Raw genomic sequence first — 25,889 nt, forward strand, 5'->3', positions numbered from 1 at the left:
GGACATTTTCACATAGATGTCTTTTATTTTTATGTTTTCTTTTTTGTTGGTGTTTTGGGGACCACACCCAGCAGTGCTCAGGGATCACTCCTGGCAGTGCTCCAGGGACCATATGCATTGCCAGGAATCAAACCTGGGTAAGCCATATGCAAAAGAAGCACCTTAGTCTGTCCTTTTTCCCAGCCACTACTTTCATGTTTTAATCACTTGTTCTTTAATGACTCCTCAGTGAAGCATGTCAAGAAATGATGCCTGATGCCTTGAAAGAATGTTAATATTAATGACTTTATTAATCTGGAAGCTAGATTTTAATGTCAGAAAAATGTAACTCTGGAAGAATAACTGCATGCTGAGTGAGCATTGCCTATGGTTTTAACTATGGCCCACAGGTGGAAAGTGAGCGAAAGTCACAGACTGAGGATAACAAGTGGATGCCTTAGATCTCCTTGTGCGTCTTGCACCTCCATCGTAAATGCTAAAGATGATAGCCCTATTTTGCTCAGAGATCTTCCCCCTTCTTTTGAAAACTGCAGTTAACTCTGGCGAATTGCTTGTGTGTGTATGATTCATCTGTCTTTACTAGAGCCATTTGTACGGGCACATCTGCCCAGATGGGACTCCCAGGATGACCATGTTTTCTTTAGTTAGGATTGAGGATTAATTAGAGTCCTGGCTCTTGCCATCTCAGCTTTTACTCATCTAAAAATAGTGATATACTAGAGGGAGACTCAGGTCACGTGAAGGCACTAGCCTTACTGTGGCCAACTCTGCTTCAGTTCTTGGCACCACACAGGATCCTCCAAGCCCTACCAGGAATAATCCCTGGGCACAGCCAGCTTGACCCCCCCTCCAAAAAATGGAAGATTTGTGCTTAAAAATTGCATCTCTAGTTCTTACAAATTCGAGAAACTGCACCTGAGATTAGAAAAGTTTTACAGCAAATCAAAGTGAAAGAAACGAAGTGTAACTCATGGGATTGAGAACGATCTCTCACTGAAAATATGTATTAAAAGCACACAATTAAAAAAATGGAGCCCAAACCCTTCCCTTATAGTGTAACCCCCGTGAACTGATGGCCAGTGTGATGGGGTCAGTGGTCACTGCACTTCAGAAGAGGAGTTTTCTTCACTCATGTTAACAGTGTAGCATGAATGTGAGTTTTTCCATCTTATGTACTATGACAGTAAGTCTGTATGCTATAAATTAAGTCTGCTTTATTTTGGTAACCGACAGTGGGGACTCCATGCAATTCAGGCGCAAGATTGGTTCTGGTACAGTTCTATGTTTAAATATTTATTTATTTTATTATAAAGCTTTGAGCCTACAGTTTTCACAGAAAAATAATTACTGTTTAGCATATAGCATATTTGGCAAGCCTTCTGGTTCAATAGTTCACATTGTTAATTCATATTCCTGGCGCTGCCTCAGGGATCACACAGGTGGCCTCTGGGGGACCCTGTGGGGTTCTGGGGATGGACCCAGGGTTGGCTCTGCATGAGGTGAGCTCCAGCCTGCTGTACTATCATTCAGGCTCCTGTTGATACATCTTTTGTCTAAGTAGCACCTTGAGGAGGCCCTCGAGGAATCTCCTGGGGTCCTAAAAACACCTCTTGTTCCAGCCCTGCTCCTCCTGGCTCCCTGGCAGAGTCCCGGGGTGGGGGTGGGGGTCCTGTGCCCCTCTTCTCTGCTGTCGCTTCTTTGCCCTCACTGCTCTGGGTGATCTGCAGGGCCACCCTAGCTGTGCCCCCATGCCCACTGCTCTCCCACACCCTCCCTTTCTGCTTTTCATGCACCAAGGAATGTCTTTTTTTTTTTTTCTTGTTGGGTCACACACACGGCAATGCACAGGGGTTACTCCTGGTTCTGCACTCAGGAATTACTCCTGGCGGTGCTCATGGGGCCATATGGGATGCTGGGAATCGAGCCCGGGTCTGCCATGTGCTAGGCAAACGCCCTACCCGCTGTGCTATTACTCCATCCCCGGGAATTTTTTTTTTTACATGTTCTCTGCAAGTAAACTGCTTTCCACAAATATCACACCAAAGTGATCTGACTCTAGTATGAGCGAGCAAATGGCTTTTTTGCATTTGCAGATAGTTGGCTACACAGCTAGAGTAAGAACATTTTAATTTGTTCCCGATTAGAGATGATTCACCACTTCACTGCTTCCTGTTTTGGTCAGGACTTGGAATTGTCTGAAGGACAATATTCATGAAAAGAACTAGTCAATCCGTACTTGAAACAATCATAAGTAAGTCCCTGGTATCAATCTCTGAACCCCTTGGGCCAGACCCGAGCCTGGACCTGAAACCAGTCTAGCCTCCACCCAGAGTGACTTCAGTCAGTAAGTGACAGTTCCCACTGTCCCACAGTCTTGTCTGAGTGTAGGGCTACATCCAGACTGGTTCTTCTTCGGTGAGCGATCAGTCGGCATAGCCGGGAGGCTGTATCGCTGAGCATTTGCTCTCGAAATTGGTGTCATTATTCTTATATCATAAGCAATTTTCTGCACTTTGGTGGTTCTTCCTTGTTCTGCCAGTTCTTGGATTTCCCAGTAGCTCTCACTCTTCCAAACACTGGAACTGTCAGGTTCGTTTTAAACAAGTCTGGAGAATCATCTGGGACCCAGCTACTGCCACTTACTTGGTAGTTTTCTCTTGGCTCTCTTAACATTACAGCCCTCATTTTCAGTTTTTTTCTAGTCCCTATCAAATTGGTAAGATTTTCTGTGGCCCCGAAGAGATGACTGGTTAAAGAAACTTTGGTACATCTGCACAATGGAGTACTATGTAGCTGTTAGAAAAGATGAAGTCATGAAATTTACATACAAGTGGTACAACATGAAAAGTATGCTAAGCGAAATGAATCAGAAAGAGAGACAGACATTAGACAGACATTAGAAAGATTGCATTCATCTGGGGAACATAAAGTAACAAAATCGGAGACTAACACCCAAGAATAGCCGAGATAAGTACCAGGAGGCACTTTTACTCCATGGTTTGGAGGCCAGCCGCACACGCTAGGGGAAAAGGCAGCTCAGTTAGAGAAGGGAGCACCAGATAAAGGGTGTTGGGAGGATCCTCCCAGGATGGGAGATGCATGCTGAAAGTAAACTATAGACCGAACATGATTGCCACTCAGTTTCTCTTTTGCAAACCATAACACCCAAAAGGAGAGAGAGAACAAAAGGGGATGCCCTGCCACAGAGGCAGGGTGGGATTGGGGAGATGGGAGGTGGGAGGGATACTGGGATTAGTGGTGGTGGAGAATGGGCACTGGTGGAGGGATGGGTATTTGATCATTGTATAATTGAAACCCAAGCACAAAAATTTGTAAGTCTACAACTGTACCTCATGGTGTTTCACTAATAAAAATTTAAAAAAAAAAGATTCTCTGTGGCTCAAGAGACGTGCAAATGTTGGATTCCATGAAGACAAACCATCTCTGTCCGCTGGTTTTCCTTTTGTTTGTTTGGTTGGTTTTGAGCCACACCTGGCTGTGCTCAAGGGTCATAGCGCACAGTTCTGTTCATGAATATTCGAATTTGTCACTTCAGACCCTGGAACTTCTGGCTTAGTACTTTGATTTAAGGCAGCTTTACGGGAATTTCGGCCAGTTTAAAGGACTTCATTAACTCAGATGGCTGGCCACTGTCCTCACTTGAGTGGCGTTTAGGCTGCAGAGCAGCTCCGTGACAGTGTTCCCCAGGTCCAGGATGACCAAGGAGTCTTGAGCCCCAGTGTCTAAATGGCTAGTATTGTCGGATCGGGACTTGCTTTGTTTGAAGAGCAACATCAAGTCTCACAGAAACTAACCAGGGTTTCTCACGAGCTTTAAAGATTTTTCTGTTCTCCGCAAAGCTGACATCACAAAGAATGCCCTTGAAGGTTGTTGCTATTGTACAACAATAGAAGAAGATGCTAGTGCCCGGGTCTCCTGTGGCCTCCTAGCAGCAATGTCACGGCGCTCTGCTCGGACAGAGAGTCGTCTACCTCTGGTGGCCTGGTGGGTGGCAGAGGGTACCTGCAACCCCGGAGCCCAGCAGAGCCCAGCGGAGCCCAGCAGAGTGAGTTCCTGGTTTCCTTATCGGCAGGGGTCTTGACAGCAGCCACAGGAGGGCAGTGGTCTTGGCCACGGCAGCTAAGGAGCATCTCTGAGCCATGGCATGGGCGGGGCACTGGGCCTGTGTCAGTCAGAGACTTTGGCCTCAAGGGTGGGCCATACCAGAGTGTCCCATGGGGGCTGCCTGTTGCCTTGGCGTGTCTCCACCACCTCTGCCCTCCTGAGCCCTGCCACCACCCTCCCCTGTGGCAGTGCCGCCATCTGGGAAGGGGCTGCTGCCACTGTTAACACCGCTTGGCCATCTCCTTGCTGCCAACTTGCTGTGCATGGAAACGTCATTTAAAGCCATGTCTTGTGGGGCCTGCGTACCTGCTTCGTGGGGAGAGCCCTGCTCTGATACCCCCGAACCAGGGCAGTGCTCAAGTTGGGCTCTGTGCCGACACCTGTGGAGCTGGGATTCGGGGTCCTTTCCAGAGGAAAGGGGCCGGGGCAGCCCCAGGGCCTTAGGAGAAAGCCCCTGCCCTCAGCCACTGGACCCTGCAGACTCGCCCATCTCGGTCCTGCTGGGCTCCGGGTTTGAGCCGTATCCTGCCTCTGCAGACTGACCTTGGCACGCCGCAGTGATTACCACCCTCAGACCTTCTCGGATCACTTCTCACACACGCGGCTCGGACTTGGAGGGAGACGCCTCCTGTGAATGATGCTACATCCGTCCCCTGCTTCTGCAACTTTGGTTTCCTAAGTGCCTGTGTCCTCACATCTGGTGGAGCACTGTGCAGGAGCAGCTACTGAGCCGTCCTTGGCACTGCACGTGTCGTATGCTCCGGCAGTGCTCTTTGGACAGATGACTGACGTGGAGGGGGTGGATTTAGGAGATAATGCTTTATTTCATTTTCTGGCAGTGAGTTGTCTGCATTTTTAATACTGAGTTTGGTGCTGAAGAACTTAGCCCTGGAAAGTCAAAGTAATTTATTACTGATACTACAGGTGTTTTGTTTTGTCTTGTTTTGTTTTCCACCATCCCCTCCCCCACCTGCCCACCTGTTTGTTTTATTTTAATGTTTTCTATTTGATGACACCTAAGGGAGAGAAGGAAAGATAGGGACTGACATAGTTACAACAAAATGATTTTTTTTTTGGTAGAGGAAGGAATTATAGCTACTGTCTGAAATTATTTGGGGGATTGGTATTATTAATTTCATTGGTCAGGGTCATTTTCCTTGCTGCAAGATATTTGTCATATTAACTCTAGTTATTACTTCTTTAGCAACATTTAACTCTAGCTGTTACTTCTTTAGAAACATTTAAAAATAACTCCCTATTAAAATATGTTGCATTTGAGTTAGTTTAAAGCAAAATTTTTTTTAGGCACCCTGATTTATAGTATTGTCATCGATGAGATTTTGTGCATAGTCTTCCAGGACCTCACTGTCCATCAGACCCTCTGCTTCCTTCCCTCCCCCCATACTCCTCTGCCCCCCAGCACTGCCTGCCCCCAGTCCCTGTCCTGTCATAGAATCGGGTCTGGAGAGCCTTCTCTGTTGGCCTGCTTTTGGCTATTTGTGACTCCCTTACTATTCTATATATCCTACATACCGTAATATATTCCACATATAGTAATAGTAATCAGGTTTTACTGTTAGAAAAATTTATCTTCTGTGCATTTTGTGTGTGATGTGTGCTAGGAATCAGGGCCCTGCATTGTGTGTGTGTGTGTGTGTGTGGTGTATGCTGGGGATCAGGAACCTGCACGTTATAGAAGCTGTTTCCAATTAATCTTTTTGGTATTTATGAATGGACCTATTTTCTCCAACGACTATAATTTTGGAGAGGGATTGTAGGTTTTGGGGGGAATTTTTTTTTGGAGAGGTGGGGCACACTTGGCAGAGCTCAGGGTTTATTCCTGACTGCTCAGAGTTTGCTCCTGGTGGGCTCATAGCAGGGACTGAAGCCAGGTTGGCTGCGTGCAAGGCGAATGCCCTCCCAGCTGCACTGTCTCTTTGCTCTAAGAGAGGGGCTGTGCTTTCCAGAAAGGTGCTAATCAGAAATTTTTTTCTGAAAGTTTTCTTCATCTAAATATGGGTGTTGTTTTGTTTTGTATTGTTTTTGTGTTGTTTTTGTATTGTTTTGGGTGACACCAGGGTGTGTCCAGGGCTTACTCTCGGCAGTGCCTGGATATCTCATTCAGTGCCAGGGAGTCTGCCAGGGTCAGCACCTTCATCCCGGTACTGTCGCTCCAGCTCCAGTTTGAATATTTTTTGTTTTGGGCCACTCCTGGTTGTTGTTGAGGGCCAGTTCCCCTCAGCTCTGTGCCAGGGGACTAGGCCAGCCCCAGCCTCCTCTGCGAGGCCTGCGTTCTTTTCTCCCCAGCCAGGTAGTGAGTGGAGTTTCAGACCTCGGTCAGCCGCCTTCCTGCCCAGGACTCTGTTAGCTGGCATGGGAACAGGGTGCTTTCACCCAAGGGATAAATGCTTGATGAGTGGTTGTTGTCAGGTTTCTGGTGGTAAAAGGTTGCTTGTTCTTCTCCACCATAGTACCAGGTGGTGTTTCCCACTGATCGCAGACCCCAAGCTCTGCACCACGCCGGGGTCTCTCCACCAGGACCCAGCTGCGGCCTTCTTTTAAAAGTTGGCTCTCTCGCTGGCATTCTTTGCAAGTGTGATCTGTGAGGCTTTGCTTGCATTTGTCCTTTGTAGTATTGTGAATTCAGAAGGCTCAAATATAGTTACAGAATCTTAAAACCCAGTGATTGTCTTGAAGAAAAATAATTGGCTGATGACAACGCTTGTACTGAAAAGCAGGTATTTTCAGTTTGGGGTCTGGCTCTAATTCTTGGTTTATTTAAACTGTTTTGCACCTGTTTCTGCACTACTTTAAAATTCCATTCAGTGTTTAGCAAACTTAGGATGTGTGCCTGGTCTCCCACTGTGGCATCAGACAGAAAAACATGTGCTTAGTTTAACCCCATGTTGTGTAGAGGAAGCAATGAAAAAAATTTTTTTTTTCTTTTTGGGTCACACCTAGCAATGCTCAGGGATCACTCCTGGTTCTGCACTCAGGAATTACTCCTGGCAGTGCTCAGGGGACTATATGGGATGCCGGGGATCGAACCCGGGTCAGCCGTGTGCAAGGCAAATGCCCTACCTGTTGTGCTATTGCTGAAGCTATGAAAATTTTTTGTTTTATCTTTTTTTTCTTTTGAGGGAGACCAGGGTGGGGGAGGCTTCCCTGGCAGTACTCAAGCTGGCTACCCTACTTGGTGTTTGGAGGGGGGGTTCCAGTGGTGTTTGGGGGATCCTGTTGCGTTGGGACCCACCCCAGGCTGGCCCTGTGTGAAGTGGGTGCTGTAGTCCTTGGCAGCTGTTGGGGGACTCTGCTGGGAACCATGTCTAGGCCCCTCTCTTCCTGCATTGTTTGGTGGTTTTTGTTTCTGAGTCTTTTCCCCCACGCCCAGTTGTGCTCAGGACTTACTCCTGGCTCTGTTCCAAGAATTGTTCCTGGTGGGCTCGAGGGACCATCACGATGTCGGGGGTCGAACCCCGGTGCAAGCCAAACACCTTCTGTGCCTGTACACTCTCTCCCTGTGCCCCCCACCCCCATTATCTCTGATCATGCTCAACGCTGCTCAGGGCTTACTCCTGGCTTCACACTCTGGGATCAATCCTGGCAGTGCCCAGGATTGTATAAGATGCCAGGGATTGAACCCAGGTCAGCTGAGTGCAAGGCAAGCACTTTGAGTGCTGACTCCTCATCCATCCTACCCCCATCTGTTCATGTAACACCCGTCCGATCCTCTGGGGGAACAATGATGGCTTGTCATTTGTATATTCTGGATCATTTAAGAAATGCTCTATTTGAAAGTTAAGTCGTGAGTTTTAGCAAGGATTTCCACAGCTTGTAGTAATTCTTATTTCAAAATTTAATGGAAAAAGAAATTGGATAGTCTAGTCTTTAAATATCATTCAAAGTAGTTTTAAGCATTTAACCAAAAAAAAAAAAAATCAGCCAGAGAAGCTTTCTTTGTTTTTTTTGTTTTTTGTTTTTTTCTGTTGTTGTTGATTTTGGGTCAAGCCCAAAGATGCACAGGGGTTACTCCTGGCTTTGCACTCAGGAATTACTCCAGGCGGTGCTTGGGGGACTATATGGGATGCTGGGAATTGAACCTGGGTTGGCCACATGCAAGGCTAATGCCCTACCCACTGTGCTATCGCTCCAGCCCCACTCTGGTTTTGGTTTTAGAGCTGCAGGTGCCCAGGGCTTAACTTGCGGTTCTGTGCTCAAGGATCACTTTTGGCAGTGCTCTGGGAGGCCGGGGTTGCCTTGTTCTTTCTCCCATCCCAGCGGTTGGTATCTGGTCTTTATCTGGGGCCACACTTGCCTGGCACTGCTGAGGAGTGAGCCCTGGCAGGGCCTGGAGCCATCTGTGGTGCCAGGGCTTTGCGCGAGGGGCTCTGGCAGAAGCGTCCAGGGATCCCTCACTTCTGTGTGGGCAGCCGAGTAGGAGCTCAAAGTGAGGAGTCTCAGTTTCCATACTAAGTGATTTGATAGGTTTACGTGTAGAGAATAATTTAGTACCAAACGAGGTGGGGGGAGGGGGGGGGCGAATCAATCTTTTAAAAATTGAATGATGGCATCGCGATGGGCGAGGTAGGTCGACAGCACCCTTCACCCTTGGGGTGCACAATGGACCTCAGAGCCTGAGCTTGTGGTTACAAGCACGATGCGCCACCTGGGCCGCTCTGTGCCCTGTCCGCCTCTCTACTTCTGCCGCCCGCCATCTTTCGTCTGGGCTGCAGTGTCCGCACACTGTGGGGTCAGGTCACCAGCGGCAGTGCTGCCAGGATGGCATGGGTGCTCTGGGTGGTGCTGGGGGAAGGGATGCTTCCTCACGCCTGCTGAGCCATGCCCTGAGCCCCGCTCTCGTGCCACACTTGGCCCGTGCTTTATGACAGAATTGTGTGGCACACAGCATTTGTGAGTGTCGCTGCTTCTACCCAACACGGTGACAGTGAGACTGGAGTCCATGTCTCGCTCTTGGTTGACACAGCACATTTCCTGCAGAGCCTGGTCACGAGGTCGCTGCCCCCCTCCCTCCCCCCCCAGGCCTTTGACTTGGGGCCATGTCATAGGTTCTCCCTGATCTTTCACCAAGAACTGTGGCTCCACGTCCTCACCAAGTTAGGCTTTGTTCAGCTTCCCCATCCTCGTCACTGTAGTGGTGGAATCGAACCCTGTTGCGTCTTCCTTTGCCTTTACTGGTCGTTAATGGTGCTCAGTATCCTTTGATGTACTTTGGAGTCATCTGCATGTCAGTGATGAGTGCCTGAGTCCTCTCACCGTTGCGAGTGTGTCTTACGAAGCTCTGCTGATTTGAAGGAGGTTTTAGATCATTTGAATGCGAGTTATTTTTCAGATACATGTGTATAATCTGCCTAATTTATTTCCTTTTTATTGTTGTTGAATTGTGACTAGGAGTCCATCTGTTTGGTTTTGGGCCACACCTGGCTGTGCTCAGGAGTCACCGTGAACATGCTTTTCATGAAGACTTGTTTTTCTTTTAGTGCTTTTTTTGTGCTCTTCAAAAGAAGTCCTGGGCTGTGCTTTGAGAAATGTAGAGACAAGAACCACTTTCCAGTGGGCAGTGGCTGCTTGTTGAGTGATTCTTGAAAATTCTCCATAGTTTTATCAGAGTAGCTGTAACTCCATCAGCAGCCCCTGTAGGTGTCTTCATGGCAGAGTTGGGGGCTCTGCTGTAAGCACAGTTGTTCCTAGCAGGAAAAGCAGCAGGCGTCCAGCTGTGTCATGGCAGTCATGTGACCAGTTGTTCTCTGCCCAGTAAATTCCTCTGTTCTACAAGGCCTGAGGTAACTATGGAGAGCAAGGAAAAGTTCTTGCAGTTTTGTTTTATATATTTGAGCTGATGTGGGGCAATATACTTGGAAAGTAGCATGTTAGCATTTACTCCTGTGCAGAGTGAAGTTGGGGGAGATTCGGGAAGCTTGTAGCCTGTTATTGAAGGCAGCAGCTTAGCTAAAAGAATCTCTGGCATCTCTGGGTTTAAGGTATGTTTTAGTTTTCACTCGTTTATTTGCTTTACGAGTCCAAGGCAGGTAAACATTCACAGGGGCTGGAGAGAGCACAGCCTTATAGAGCTCTTCTCTTATATGCGGTCAGCCCATGCTCAATCCCGGGACAATATATAGCCCCCCCTGAGCACAGTCAGTGAGCCTACCACCCTCCAAACAAAAACAAGGAGGTGTTTTTCAACAAAGAGGGGGCTAAGGGATTTAGGCACTTGGCTTGCAGGAGACCAGCCAGCTTTGGTCTGCCCCCACCCGTTAGTCTACCCTGCCAGGTGACCCCACCACCCAAATAAGGAAGGGTCATTTGTGATTGCCATGGAGGTAAGCGCCCCCCCACCCCCCACCCCCTCTCTTCCTGGCAGGACAGTTTCCTGGGTGGCAGCAGTGGTTTCCAGCGAGGGCTGCCAGAACCGTCAGACAGCCGGTGACCGGGAGTGCAGTTGGGGGCACTTTCTGCTTATTGGCTTAGAAGTTTTTCAAATTGTAGATTTCTAGGGCGTTTTCTTTCCCTGGCAACACTAGTAGACCAAGTAAGTTGGAGAAACTTTGGACTAAATATTGAAATATTGAAACTTTGGACTAAATATTGAAATATTTCTCTCCAGTGGGATGAGAGCTGGCAAATGTATAATAGTCTAAAGGCGGGGGTGGGGGAGCTTTTAGTTGGCTAAGAATTTTCAGGAAAACAAAATGTGGTTTTTGTGCGGGAGGAAAGGGGTCTCGGACCTGCAAGGCAAAAACAAGCACCCTGATTTTAGAAGTTAATTTTCCTCTCAGTTGTTGAAGAAGTGGTGTAGATCACATAAGGACTCCTTTCCAGTGCTCCTCGTCCTGTTGGTTTATTATTGTACTTGCTTAGTGCCCTTCCTGAGAAGAATATCTGGTCGTGAGTTCAAAGTGAGCTTTGGTTTCTTAAGTTTTAAAACAGTAACTGCGTTTTAAGGTAATATACTTAAGTTTTGGTTATTAAATTTAGGGTACTTAAATTAGTTCTTTTGTTCATTAATTACTCCAAAATGATTAAAAAAAACCTTTTGAGAAATCCCTTCAGATTGTTTTTGCTTGTAGGTCATGCTTTTGATTACATTGGCTCTTCAAACTTAAAAATAGAAAAGCTGCATTTTTGAGATGAAAGACTTTATTTTTGGTAATCAGTTAATTTGAAAAATTATATTCTACTTATGTAACCTGCCTATATTATTTCAGGATCCTAAACCATCTGTGTTCTTCAGAGTTCTTACGGTTAAAATTGTGAACTTTTAATTGTGAAGCCATCTGCTAGTAAAATATTTGGTACATTACTTTGGTTTGGGGGCCATACCTGGTGGTGAAGTCAGTGGCCCACACAGTGGTTTATGTGAGGCGAGGGTGGTGGGGGAGAGACATTCACTTTCTCCTGGTCCGCCTCTGCCGCCAGGGACCCCTGGGAAGGCCGGAACAACATCACAGATGATGAGGCCCTGCGCAGGCCAGGGTCAGTCCCTGTCTTCCCCAGGGTTACCGGGTCCTTTGTCTCACCTCACAGAAAAGAGTCTCAGGAGTAGATGAGCAGTGAGGTAAACGCATTTTATTTGGAAGCATTTAGGAAGGGGAAGAGGGCAGGCAAGGTGAGGGACTAAGGACACAAGGGAGAACCGGAGAACTTGGCTTCTCCCGCCAGAGGGCGTCTCCACAACACCCCAGCATTCCGTGGGAAAGCATGAGAGCACACCTCTCCAGTGGGGCTGCGGCCCACATGCGTGCTCGGGCAGCATGTGTGCGCGTCTCCTTTGTCCAAGGTGGCTCTTGCAGGGTTTGCCCCACGCAGGGCTTTCTAGCTGGTAAGAGTCCACTGTTAGGGAGATTGCCAATGGGGTAGGGCTGGGAATGGTCATGGCCTTCTTTGAAATTCCTTTCGTGGCCTTTCTCTCCTACTCGAGCTTCTCTCAGAGGGGATCCAGCCTTTTCTGGGTCTGTTGCTGCGGCGAGGGTAGGGCCCTACCAGGCCTTGGTTCCTATGTTTGCAGCCTTGGCCCAGTTGGTTTTATGATTTCCTAGGACTTCATTGGGCCCTTCCCTGTCTGCCTGCCTGTGTTCATGGTGCTTGGGGACTGTCCTGAGTGGTGCCTGGTGGTCTTACCAGTCATGCCCAGGGGACTATGCAGAGCCTGACAGGATGCACCCGGCCCCTGCATGTAGGCATGTGCTCCAGCCTTGTGTGCCATTATTCCTGGCTTGTTGGCAATCTGTCAACTACAGAACAGAATGATTTTTTTTTCCTGTACATTAATGGGTAGCTAGAAAATACTTAGCATAAAGACATTTGAAATAAATCACCATATTTTTGTTTTATGGGAAATTTTTTAATGCATGCCCTGTTTTATAAGTGTACAATTTCTTAAAATTAGAATATTATACTTTGTGCAGTATTTAACAGATTTCTACAACTTCATCTTGAGTGACTAAACCATTCCCCTTAAATGTCAGTTCTTTCTTTGCATCCTCCCTATGCCCTCTGGCAACCTCCGTCCTACGTTTTGTTTCTGTGAGTCAGGCTACTCGAGGTACATCTTAAAGTAAATCAAGACTTATTTCACTTGACATCATGTCCTCAAGATTCATCCATCTTGTAGTAGGACCAAAATCTCCTTCCTCTCAAAGGCTGAGTATTTCATCGTATGCATATGCCATGTATAGTCTGTGTTTATTTATTTGTTGATGGCTATTTATAATTCTTAAGCTTCTACTTCTTGACAATTATGAATGATACTGCAATGAGCTTGAATATGTCTCCATATTTATGTCATGGACTATTAATAGATTTTGTTGTTATTGCAGATATATTCGACTTTATGGGAGAAAATTTAGCAAAGAAGATCATGTTCTTTTTATCAAGTTATTGTATGAGCTGGTATCAATTCCAAAACTAGAAATCAGCATGATGCAGGGATTTGCTCGTCTCTTGATTAATTTGTTAAAGTAAGTCTGTTTCCTTTGATTTCTCTCGTGATTTTTGTTTGTTCCTCAAGGTTTAGGGAATACTTATTTGTGTTCTTTTATGAGCAGACCAACTCTCAAATTGCCAATTTGGAAGATAATTGCAGAAGCCTATCATGAGTTTAACATATGTATTAATTTTTTATTTCATCTTCTCCAAACAGCTGTCTCTTTCAGAACACATATTAAACTATGTGATGTCTGGTTATTTTACTTATCCTAATCGTCTTTCCTTATATAAGTTATAAGACCTTTGAAGAGACAGGATCTTTGTATTTAATCATTCTTTTTTCAAATCCCAGAATATCTTGTGTGATGCTAGAAATATTAAGTGCCTCAAAGATTGTGTGGAGTTTATCTACAGTAATAGTGTCGCAAATTTTAACTGTCCCCTTTCACCAGTGCTTTTGGGGGTTTTAGCAGCAGCAAAAATCAGAGAGATTGTTCTTCTGAATTTCACCCTCTATTTGTGAGTGTTGTGAATAGGGAAATGCAAAATGACTGCAACATTTGACATCTATCCGTCCTGTACAACATATGTAATATGCACATGTTTTTGCATACATGCATTTATCTGATTTATCTATATTTTTAATAGAAAAAAGGAACTTCTTTCAAGAGATGATTTGGAGTTACCTTGGAGACCACTTTATGACATGGTGGAAAGAATATTATATTCCAAGACAGAGCATCTGGGATTAAATTGGTTTCCTAAGTAAGTATTTCTATTTAAAATACTTTGGGAGCACTTGGGGACTTTTAGGAAATTTATCCATAATCGACAAATATTGAGTGATTAGTTCTAAACAAGCATATATACTTTTTAATGTGCTCATTTCAGCATAATTTAACTGCTAAAATAATTCCCTGCCCTCTTTAAACTATACATGCAACTGTGCTTAAGAGTTTCCCACCAGCATAATTCTCCCAGTCAGTGTCGTCATGCTTGCCAAGAGATTTTTGTTTGAAATCTAGTAATTTATCATTAAGATAATGCACATTTGGCATTTTAAAAAAATATATTCACATGTGTTTTAAGTCAGGTAAAATGTAGATTTTAAGAAGAGCAGATTTGTGTAGCCCGGGGGGGGGGCAGTACCCCTACCTAGCGATCCCGTTAGATGCCCAGCTCCGCCCGTGCCACCCAGCCTCTACCTTTGTTATTGACAGTAATCTAACATCTCTGATTACGGTTTGTTCAGATAGAATCGCCTCCTTCAGATTTTTAATTTTGGCATATTCAGTGTTTCTGAATTTATAGAGTCAAATATATCACCTGCCTGTTTTGGTTAATGATTTCAGACTTCGCTGCGAAGTGTTATTTCTCACTAATAATCAAGGCTTGTCCAGTTGTGATCTTTCCTTACTTTTTTTTTTTTTTTTTTTTTTTTGTCGTGCCAGAAATCAAACCAAGGGCCTCAGACAAACAAGGCAAGTATTCTACTCCTGAGCTGTATCTGTGGCCTGAAAAGCATTTTTTGGTTTGTTTTTTCTTCGGGGGCCATACCTGGTGATATGCTCCGGGGTCTCCCAACTTCGTGCTTGGGCAGCTGCGGGCCAGAGAGCAGAACTGGGACACCCCTAGGATGCAGGGCCTCACTCTGTGAGCTCTTGCTCGAGCTCCTTTCTAGGGAAAATAAAATTTTTAAAAAGTATTCTTATTTGTCCTGGAAATAAATGAGAATGAGGACATGAGCTACCAAAACCCGTGGGACACAGCTTAACCAGTGTCACGGGGAAAGTTTATAGCTCTCAAGCGTTATTAGGAAGGAAGAAAGGGCCCGCATAAATAACTTGGCTTCACAGCTTACGATCTTAGTAAATGACCAGCAAAAGGAGCTCAAACCAGGCAGAAGGATGGAAATCATAAAACTTAGAGCAGAAATCAACAAGCTGGATTCCTAAAAAGCGATCCAAAAGATCGTGAATCCAAGAGCTCATTCTTTGAGAATATAAATAAGATTGATAAACCACTAGCAAGACAGAGAGAGAGAGAGAGAGAGAGAGAGAGAGAGAGAGAGAGAGAGAGAGAACTCTAATAAACCGAATCAGAAATGAAAAAGGGGGACATCACAACAGAAGCCACAGAAATTCAAAGATCATCAGAGATTACTTTGAAAGTCTGTATGCCACAAAACACGAGAACTTAGAAGAAATGATTAAATTCTTGGATTCCTATAACCTCCCAATGCTGAAACAAGATTTGGAATACCCGAACATATCTATCACTATCAAGGAAATTGAAATGGTAGTCAAAAGTCTTCCCTAAAACAAAAGCCTAGACCCAGGTAAATTCAGTAGTGAATTCTTCCAAACATTTCAAGAGGACCAGATTCCAGTCCTTTTCAAGCTTTTCCAGGAAATTGAAGAATAAAAACACTCTCTGTTTTTATGAGGCACATGTCATTCTGATACCAAAAGCAGACAAAGACACCACAAAAAAAGAAAATTACAGGCCAATATCTGATGAAAATAGATGCAAAGATCCTCAGCAAAATATTAGCAAATAGAATCCAACGACTAATCAAAAGGATCATACACCGTGACTAAGTGGGATTCATCCCGGGAATGCAAGGATTGTTTAACATTTACAAGTCAATCAACATAATACATCATATAAATAAAAGATAAAAAATCATATGATCATATAAGTAGACGCAGAGAAAGCATTTGACCAGATCCAGCACCCATTTATGATGAAAAATATCAGCAAAATGGGAATTGAAGGAACTTTCCTCAATATAGTCAAAACCATCTACCACAAGCCCATGACAAATATTATTTTCAATGGGGAAAAGTTATGACTTACCTATAAGATCAGGCACAAGACTAGGATGCCCATTCTCGCCTCTTCTATTCAATATAATACTAGAAGTACTTGCTATAGCAGTTAAGGAAGAAAAAGATATTAAGGATGTCCAGGTAGGAAAGGAAGAAGTCAAGCTCTATTTGCAGATAACATGATAACTATATTTAGAGAACCCTAAAGTCTCTTCCAAGAAGCTCCTAGAAACAATAGACTTGTATAGTAGAGTGGCAGTTCACAAAATCAATACCCAAAAGTTCATAGCTTTCCTGTATGCAAATATTGAGAGTGAAGAAAGTGACATAAAAAAAAACCAATCCTGTTCACAATCATGGCTCAGGAAATCAAGTACCTTGGAATAAGCTTAGCTAAGGAGGTAAAGGACCCATACAAAGAAAACTACAAACACTACTTCAGGAAATAAAAGAGGAGATATGGAAATGGAAATACATCCCCTGCTCGTGAATTGGAAAATTAACATTGTGAAAGTGGCAATACTCCCCAAAGCATTGAATAGATTCAATGTGACCCCTATAAGGATACCTGTGACATTTTTCAAAGAAATTGATCAAACATTCTTGAAATTTATATGGAACAATAAACACCCATGAGTAAAGCAGTTCTTGGGAGGAAAAAAAGATGGGAGGCATAACCTTCCCCAACTTTGCTATAAGCCGGTAATAATTAAAACAGCATGGTATTGGAATAAAAATAGACCCATAGACCAATGAGATAGAGGTGAATATCTTAACACACATCCTCAAACATAGGATCCTTTAGTCTTTGATAAAGGAGCAAGAAATACGAAGTGGAGAAAGGAAAGCCTCTTTAACAAGTGCTAGAAAAACTGGAAAGCTACATATTTTAAAAATAAAAACAAAAACCAAACTCAGACCTCTATCCAACACCAAGCACAAAAGTCAGATAAAAATGAATTAAAGACCTCAGCATCAGACCAGAATCCATAAGGTACAGTGAAGAAAAGGTTGGCAAAACCCTCTGTGATACTGAAGCTAAAGGTATCTTCAAAGATGAAATGCCACTGACCAAGCCAGTGGAAGCAAAGATAAATAAATGGGACTATCTTAAACTAAGAAGCATCCGGTACCTCAAAAGAAATAAAGGTAGCCCACAGAATGGGAAAGGTTATTCACCCAATACCTATCTGATAAAGGATTAATATCAAAGATTACAAGACACTGGTTTAACTCTACAAGAAAAAAATCCAACCCCATCAGAAAATGGGGTGATAAAATGAACAGAGACTTTCTTAAGCAATTCAAATGGCCAAAAGACACATGAAAAAAATGCTCTTCATCACTAATCATCAGGGAGAAGTAGATCAGAACAACAATGAGTTATCTCACCACAGAGACTGGCACACATCTAAAAGAACAAGAGCAGCCAGTGCTGGCGTGGATGTGGAGAGAAAGGGACTCTTTCATTGTTGGTGAAATGCCGACCGATCCAGCATTTTTGGAAAGGAATATGGACATTTCTTTAAAAAACTAGAAATTGTGCTCCCATTTGGCCCAGCAATACCATTCCTGGGACTGTACCCTGGGGACTCAAAAAACACACAGCAAAAACACCCTCTGCACTTCTATGTTCATTGCAGCACTATTCGCAATAGCCAGAATCTGGAAACAACCCAAGTGCCCAAGAACAGAAGAATGGGTAAAGAAACTATGGCATATCTACACAATGGAATATTATGCAGCTGTTAGGGAAAATGAAGTTATGAAATTTTCCTATAAATGGATGGATATGGAGAGTATCGTGCTAATTAAAATGAGTCAAAAGGAGAGGGACAGATATAGAATGACTGCATTCATTTGTGGAATATAAAAACATACATAGTAGAACAATAATATTCATGGATAAATCATGAATTTATTGTAGTTTATCCATGGTCAGGGAAAACAGACTAGGAGGACAGGTCAGTAGTTGGAATTTACCACAAGTGTGTGTAGGGCAGAGGAAAGGAAGACAGAAAAGGGAGCAGTATGGCAGCCTTTCAGTATCAATATTGTAAACCACAATGTCCAAAACGGCGGGGGGTGGGGGGGTTGGGGAGAGAGAGAGACAGAGGAGAAAAGCACCTGCCATAGAGACAGGTGGGGGCGGGAGGGTGATGGGCGAGAACCCAGGGACACTGGTGCTGGGAAATGTGCACTGGTGGAGGAATGGGTGTCTGAACACTGTATGACTGAAACCCAATCTTGAACCCCTTTGTAAGGGTCTACCTCAGTAATTTAAAAAAATAGTAAAATTTTTAAAAATTTAAAGAAAAAGTGAAGAAGAGGGGTGAATAAATCTGTCCAAAAGGGTGAATGATAAGGGATGAAATTGGCTTTGAAAATCATGAATTTATTGTACTTTATATACACGTGGAGTTTCACTGATGTGTGATTGAAAACTGTATAAAGCTATAGTGCAGTCTTACTTCAGTAAAAATGAAAATAAAAGAAATGTCAGAAAAAAAGAGGAAAAAATTCATTGTGATTGCGTTTTAGTTTAAGGAACTTAATTTTTTTTTTAAATTTTGTCTTTCTATCGCTGTTTCCTGAAGAATGCCTGTATATTCACATTTTTATTATGAGTTAAGCCTTAAGGATTTATTGCCATAACTTCTGTCTCAGTCTATACATCTTAACATTAATTGGTTGTTTATTTTGGTGTGGGGGCACTCCTGGTGGTGTCAGGGATACCGTCTGGGGCCTCCACATGCAGAACATGTGCTTTGAGCCTCCCCCTGGCCTGGGTTTTGTTCTTGGAGACTTTTCTGTTTAGTTGATTTGGACCGTGGTGATCCTCAGCTTCACATAAGTCATTACCCTTTTGTACTTTTATTGTAGGAGTTCTGAAAAGGACCGTATTCAGCAGACTTTAAAAGGTGTTTAGGTCTTAAGGGAACAGTGAAGCGCGGTAAAGAGTTTCTTAAATGGCTGTGAGGAATCCTGAGCCTCAGCCCGGCGGGCTTCTGGACAGTGGCTACATCAAATACGCAGAAGTTGTTTTCCTTAGTTTCACTGACTAGAGCGAGGAAGTGTACTTTATCTTGGAAGGAGCAAAATTCATAAAACTCTGGGAAGTGATGTGCAAATAGGTCTTTATCAGTGTTTACCAATGCAAAGTTGAATATGCAAGAACTATTGTAAAAGTCCTAATTTGGTTTGTCTTTGAGGGCCCAGAGCTGTCCCGCACGCTCGCAACGTCCAGCCCTGAGCCCAGCCCGGCACCTGCCCTGGGTGTGGCCTTTCCTTAGGAAGATGCCGAGTTTCGTGTCTGTGGTGGGCAGCAGGCATAGGTGAGATTCACTGGGCCACCCTTTGGCTTCTCTTTTTTTTTTTTAAATGTTCCACACCCAGTGTGGGCTCCTGTTCCGGCTAGATGGCACGAGACCATCGACCTGAGCACGCAGGGCACGCACTCAGCCAGCCCCTGATCCTTTTAGCAGCAGGAGTCGCCTTTTTGATTTCAGGGACCTTTAAGCAGTTCATAATCAGCTATCTTTGTGCAGTTTTCCAGGTGCGTGCGTGCGTGTGTGTGTGTGTGTGTGTGTATGTGTGTGTGTGCGTGCACGCGCGCGCGTGCAGCTGTTTCTTAAAATCTCTGGAGAATTACAGGGGTGGAGAGAAGGCAGTGTCTGCCTTGCAGTGAACTTCTTCTTTGCTTCCTTGTACCTTTGCAAGGCAGGGCTGCTGCGTTTAAAGTCACATGTGCCCACTAATAGGGGCCAGCGGGCCATGCCATCAAATCCTTGACTTTGATCCCCTGCACCCTGCTGTTGCCCCCAGGTGTTGTTCTGGTGGCCCCAGCAGTGCTGGCCCTCAGCATGGAACTGCCATGTCCTCTGGGAGCAGTGCCTGGGCCCAGAGAGCTTTCCTCTCCGCCCTGGGTTTCTTTGTATGTCGGTAGCTTCCTGGGACTCCCATAGGGACAGTCAGTCAGTGCTGTTGGTGTCCCTGCTCCTCGTCTGCTCCTACTACACCACTCAGTGTCCCTCATGCTCCTCCCAGCTGGGACCCTTCCAGCCTGTTTTCCTAACATGACTGTCAGCTGTGGCCTCCTTGGAGTAACCTGCAGTCATCTGGCCCAGAGATATGCGGATCTGAAGCATTTTAAAACTTACTTTTCTAGTTAAGATCGCTGATGGCACCACACATAGTCGCCAGAACCTGCCAGGATCCATCCCTGAGCTTTGCTGGGGTGTCCCCAAAAGCAAAGAATCTATTTTGCACAGTAAGATGGCGTGTACTTTTGAACCTTCATAGTCAGGATAAATTTGTGATTTAAAAATATTGACTTTCTAAGGGGAAATTGCAGAACACTGTTTTTGAAATGGTGTTTGGATTTCACTATTTTCTTCTTAGATGCGTTCTGTCCCATTTTGAGACAGTTTTGCCAGCTGACTTGAACGTGCTATCTTGCTGGTATCTTTGGAATGTGGTTTTTGTGATCCAAAGGGAAAAGTTGCTTCAATTCGTTGTCTTTCAAGTCCCAAAACATATGTTCCTTGTGTTTGTCTTCATGGAAATCAGTGCTTTTTAGTGGGACCAGCGCGATAGTACAGCGAGTAAAGCTCTTGCTTGCATGTGCCATGCCCGAGTTTGATCCTCAGCATCCCACATGGTCCCCAGAGACCCTGTCAGGAGTGATTCCTGAGTGCAGAACTAGGAATTAGCCCTGCGCATCACTGGGTGTGGCCCCAAACAACAAACAAATCACTGTGTGAGTGCAGTGCATTTTACCCTGTTCTAAAAATTGTTTGTATTGTTGTGATCCAGAAATTACCTATAAAAAAAGCATTTGGATCTTATTCTCTATTTTATAAAAGTACTTCATAGACCTAATTGACCTGTAGTTTAAGTTTCACATGTTGGCAGCATACCATTGAAGGATATTGCAATGAAAGTATTATGGGAAGTTATGTTTAGGTTAACTTTTACCAATGGTTATGGGTCATTCATATTTGAATTGCTCTGTGTATACATTTTTGTGATTTTACACAATTCATGGCTAGTTCAATCCTAAATAACTTGCTTGCTTAAAAACATTTTTGTGAGAGAGGTGTGACTTGTCTCTCCATGGTGAATTGCGTGCCTCCTGAACGAAGCACTGAGCTTTCGCTAATACCACATGCATGCATACATGCATACGTACATATAGTTCGGTTTAGGTAGCATTTTTTTCTCTTTCCTATGTTGGTGTTATACCCTTGCATTATTCATTTTAATTTACCTCTGAAGAAGTTTGATATTTTCCTTTTGTGTTTCTTAAGTAATTTTTGCTCTGTTATTTGTTACTCCTCTCTCTATCTCTGTCTCTGTCTCTGTCTCTGTCTCTCTCTCTCTCTCCTTTTGCTTTTTGGGTCACAGCCAGTGATGCCCAGGGGTTACTTCTGGTTCTGCACTCAGATATTACTTCAGGTGGTGCTTGGGGAACCATCTGGGGTGCCGGGGATTGAACCCATGTTGGCTGTTTGCAAAGTAAATGCCCTTCTCTTCTCACTGGACTATCACTCTGGCCCCTGATTTGCTAGTCTTGTCTTTAAGATACAGCGAAATTCCTTTCCTTCTTTTCCTTTATTATGGCACATAAATTATATACTCTTTATTATCTCTGTAGGGGTAGAACAGTGTCTTGATACAGGTGGCCACTTTTCCGAGCTTAAATTACTGTCACTATCTCTGTGTCCAGAATTTAACATAATAAAATGATGAAAGTAACTTCTGGGAGGACTTGTTGAAATTTAACAGAGTCCATTTGGGAGGATGGAAAAATAGTACAACCAGCAGGTCAGCTCTGGCCTTTTACGTGGCCACCAGTTCAATTCCCAGCACCCTTATGGTCCCCTGAGCACTGCCAGGAGTGACACAGAGAGTAACTGCTGATCACCACAGGGTGTGGACCCCCAAAGAAACAAAGTGAGTCCATTTTGTTAATGATGGTTACTGATTTGGTATGTACAGTGACAGTTGAGGAACTCTTTGCTTTTTAAAAAATTACTTTTACATTTATTTGGAAATTAGAGATGAAGTGATTTTTATTTAAAGCCTTTTTGTTGTTTCTGCCTTTTATTTTGGGGCCAGCCCTCGGGTACTCAGAGATGACTCCCTTGGGGCTCACTCCTGGCGCTGTTGGTCTCCAGTGGTGCCCAAAAGTCAGATCCAGAGCTCCTGTGCGCAGCTGCCTCCTCTGCTCGCAGCCACCCCAACCCGATACATTGTGATGGTGTTTCTGGGAATCTTTGAAATAACTCTTCCAGGAGTTATCTCACTGATCCTTCCTTCCTCCTCTCCTTAGTTGGTTCCTTCCTCCTTTCCTCCCTCCTCTCCCCACCGTTGCACCCCCTCCCCCTCCCCTCTCCTCCTGCTACTCTCCTACTCCCCCCTTCCCTTCTTTTCCAGTCAAACCAGGGTTTCATACAGAAACTTACTATTCTTTAGAAATCGCACTTTTTAAAGCATTTTTTAAAAAAATACTTGATTGAATCAGGTAGGATCATTTCAAGGATATACACTTTTTACACGTGTGGTCAGGGTTATTCCAGTTTTTAAGTGCTTGCCATAAAAGATTTTTTTTTTCTTTAATTGTTAGGAAGAATAAGAATGAGTACTGTTTCAGTGGCATTTCATACCTTTATTATGGTAAAATTAACTAGACCCTAATTTTGTGTGAAGTGTTGTAAAAAATGGTTATTTAACCAAGTAATACTATACTTTTGAAATATTAGATATGAGGTGGAAGTGGTAAACTAAGAATGGAGTTATTTTGATTTAGAAAAAAATTAAAGCAGGCAAAACCTGATTTTCTTAGATAAAGTGTTCTACATAGAAAAGTATAGTGCATTAACCAGTTATTATTAAATTACAAGGAAGAATTATAGCAGAGGTTTATTGAGTATGTCACCATTAAGTTACAAGCAAATTAAAGCAGAGATTTATAGAATATGACAATGTTAGAACTTAGTGGTTCATTTATGAAAAAAACATTTATTTTGAAGTTAAGCTCTAATTTAGTGAAGAACTGTCTAATGTAAATTGCTCTGACTGTGGATAATACACATTGCTCTTATCTTGAATGTATCGCTTGCTGTAGATTTCTCTAGTTTAGAAATGAATGTTGTCCTTATATCCCATGATAAGTAATGCCAAGAAGGCAGGAAGCTTAGAATTCCAGGTTTCCGCAAATCAGCCATTAGTAACTGGGTAACAGACGCCCAAACTCTCAGTTCTCCTCAGGCCGTTCTCTAGTTCACATTTACTTTCTTAATGGCATCCTAAAGAGATGACAGTTTAAAGAGGAAAATTTACCCAGGAATTTGTTGAAACTGGGACAAGGACTTACTTTCTGCCCTAATAAATAGGGGGTGATAAGAAGAAGAAGAATTTCTTACTTGGATGTGATTTCCTAAACTTTGAGGATTAATAGCTATTCAGAATAAATGTAAAAGCAAAATGAGCAAAAACCTAATCATTAAAGAAAATGAAAATAAAATTTATTTTGGATAGCTAGGAAACAGTAATTATAATTAACATTTGTTGTGCTTAATATTGAACCAGATAGCTGTTTTTTAAAAGTATTATTTAAATTTTGTAACAGTTATTTTAGATACCATTAGAGGTTTATCACTTAAATAGATGGAAATATGGAAGCTATAACACTATAACACTATAGATTTTGAATAGTGGAACTGCTATTCAAAACCAGGTCTCACCGTAAGCTCTAGCTGGGATCTGTGCTTTTCTGTGAGGAATTAGGATCTGAGAAAACCTGTTCAGAGCTTAGTCCCTCAGTGGTTTCCCTTTGAGTTTTAAAAAATAAAGATGTTTTTGAATTGTTAACCCTTTAGTACCATAAGTTCCCAACAATTGGAAAAGTATATAGTGATTATTCACTCCCTCTAAAAATTAGTGAAATATACTCTGGTAGCATTTAGCCTTAACCTTTCATTTTATTTTTAAACAGAAACATTGTTCCCTTCATCTTGAGAGATTACAAGAATCACAAAAGGTCACTATACAGATATCACAGGTTAGAGAGATTGTACCCTTTTCTGGACAAAGAGAATAAATCCGATGGTACAGACCTTAAATACGAGGAGGGGTTGGAATGGACTTGATGAGGTGAATTGAGTCATGTCCTCTGATGAGCGGTGTGACCTTTGGCCCTTCTGTAACTGTTCTTTGGTAAAGTGAAGGGAACCAGAGACAATGTATTTTACTTGCTTTCTTACTACCTCCTTTCCAGAATCTTTTTTTGTGTTCTGTGAAAGTTTGTTGGTGACAGAGAAGGTCCTCGGTGACATTAGTTTTCTGTGTCAGCACCCCAGTGAGTTACCACAGAAATTGTGAAAGAGATGGAAAGTTCAAATGATTATGAACTTCAGACACTCTTAATTAAAGATCTTTTGAGTTTGGGGACAGGAAGCTTACTATTTTAGAATTAAACTTTAATATCTCCATTTTAGTTCATCTTTTTTTTTTTTGGTTTGGAAATTCGTGGCTCTTTAAACCCCTTCTATATTATTTTCTAAATGGGTTTTTCAGCACAAATTAAAGCAGATCTAACAATCTCTGTTCTTTGTTGCCATTGCAAATGACGTTTATTGAGTCCTCTAAGTATCATGAAGCTAATGTGTGTGGCTAGATGAACACATTGCCTTGTACTTTCTGGAAGTGCTGGAGTGAGAAGCTTAGTTGTACATTCCGGGGGTTATAGATACAGTTTGGGAGACATTTTGACAGCACCCCATCCTTTTTTTTTTTTTTTAATAAGCAGGTATTTTAGATGCTCTGAGCTTCACTCTCACTGTCCTCCCGTTGTTCATCGATTTGCTCGAGCGGGCCCAGTAACGTCTCCATTGGAGACTTTGTTGTTACTGTGTTTGTTATATCGAATACGTCACGGGGAGCTTGCCAGGCTCTGCCGTGCGGGCGAGATACTCTCAGTAGCTTGCCGGGCTCTCCGAGAGGGGCGGAGGAATCGAACTCGGGTCGGCCATGTTGGCTGCGTGCAAGGCAAACGCCCTACCCACTGTGCTATCGCTCCAGCCCTACTCTCTGAGCTAAACCTGTTTTTTTTTTTTAATTGCTTATATATTTTTTAATGAGAGAGGGAAATACTTATGTATTTTTCTAATAACAGAAAAAGTGCTTACAGATGTCTCTGACTATGTGCCCCTGTTTCTTAGGGTAGAACCAGGCACGGAGCCTCGTTTTCTCCTCGGTTATTTTTTCTCTGAACAGTTGTGGGGTTAAAGTGAATTCCTACTATTGCAAGCAATGAAATTCTAATTCTGACTCTTGATTTTATAATACATTGGCTGCCTGTTGTGAGTTTGGGTCTGTGTTATTCCTTAGAATTTCTTGCAGATTAGTTCTTAAGCTTTCAGAGACATAGGATACCTGACATAAGAATTTCCAAGAAACTTGAGGGGAAAGTACTCAGTGGAAGCACTGTCTGAAAGTTACCTTATTCCCCATCGAATTGTTTTTGTTTGGGGGCCACACCCAGTTGTGCTCAGGGCTCACTCCTGGCAGTGCTTGGGGGACCATATGAGGTGCAGGTTGGGTATGTGCAAGTTATGTGCTCTGCCTGTTGTTCCATCTCTGCACCCTCCACACCCAGCACAAACTGGGATGTTTCTGCTTGTTACCATGCCACACTTTCACTTTAAAATTGCAGTTCATATCACCTAATGCCCATTTGGTTTTTTTGCATTTGACCTCTTGACTGGGTCTAATTAATAATTTACATATCCCCTTAATAGTTCTGTGTGTTTACACATTGGCTACTACATTTGTAGTAGCGCTAAAACTTCTGTTACAAATTTATGAACAAATCCTTTTCTTGCTATATGTTTGAAGCAACTGTAAGGAATTAAGCGCAGCTTTTCATTTTGTTCAGCTGGCTTGCAGTCACTGCTCCAAGGGATGCTTATTAGATCTCTGACC

The 25,889-nt window shown here is 43.4% G+C and overlaps 1 protein-coding gene across 2 annotated transcripts in view; it reads left to right on the forward strand.

The window, feature by feature from the left end:
• PSME4 (proteasome activator subunit 4) overlaps window positions 1–25,889 on the forward strand; it is a 104,856-nt gene that overhangs the window by 8,621 nt on the left and 70,346 nt on the right. For both annotated transcript variants that reach the window (XR_008792465.1, XM_056113928.1), the window contains exons 2-4: window positions 12,963–13,103; window positions 13,720–13,836; window positions 14,523–14,552. Coding sequence is in view for 1 of the 2 variants with exons in the window: in XM_056113928.1 (XP_055969903.1) it covers window positions 12,963–13,103; window positions 13,720–13,836; window positions 14,523–14,552 (288 nt within the window). In the remaining variant the exon portion in view is untranslated. The remainder of the gene's footprint in view (window positions 1–12,962; window positions 13,104–13,719; window positions 13,837–14,522; window positions 14,553–25,889) is intronic.

The sequence above is a fragment of the Sorex fumeus genome, unplaced genomic scaffold (genome assembly GCF_029834395.1).
Source record: "Sorex fumeus unplaced genomic scaffold, SorFum_2.1 ptg000024l, whole genome shotgun sequence".
NCBI classification, from domain to species: Eukaryota; Metazoa; Chordata; class Mammalia; order Eulipotyphla; family Soricidae; genus Sorex; species Sorex fumeus.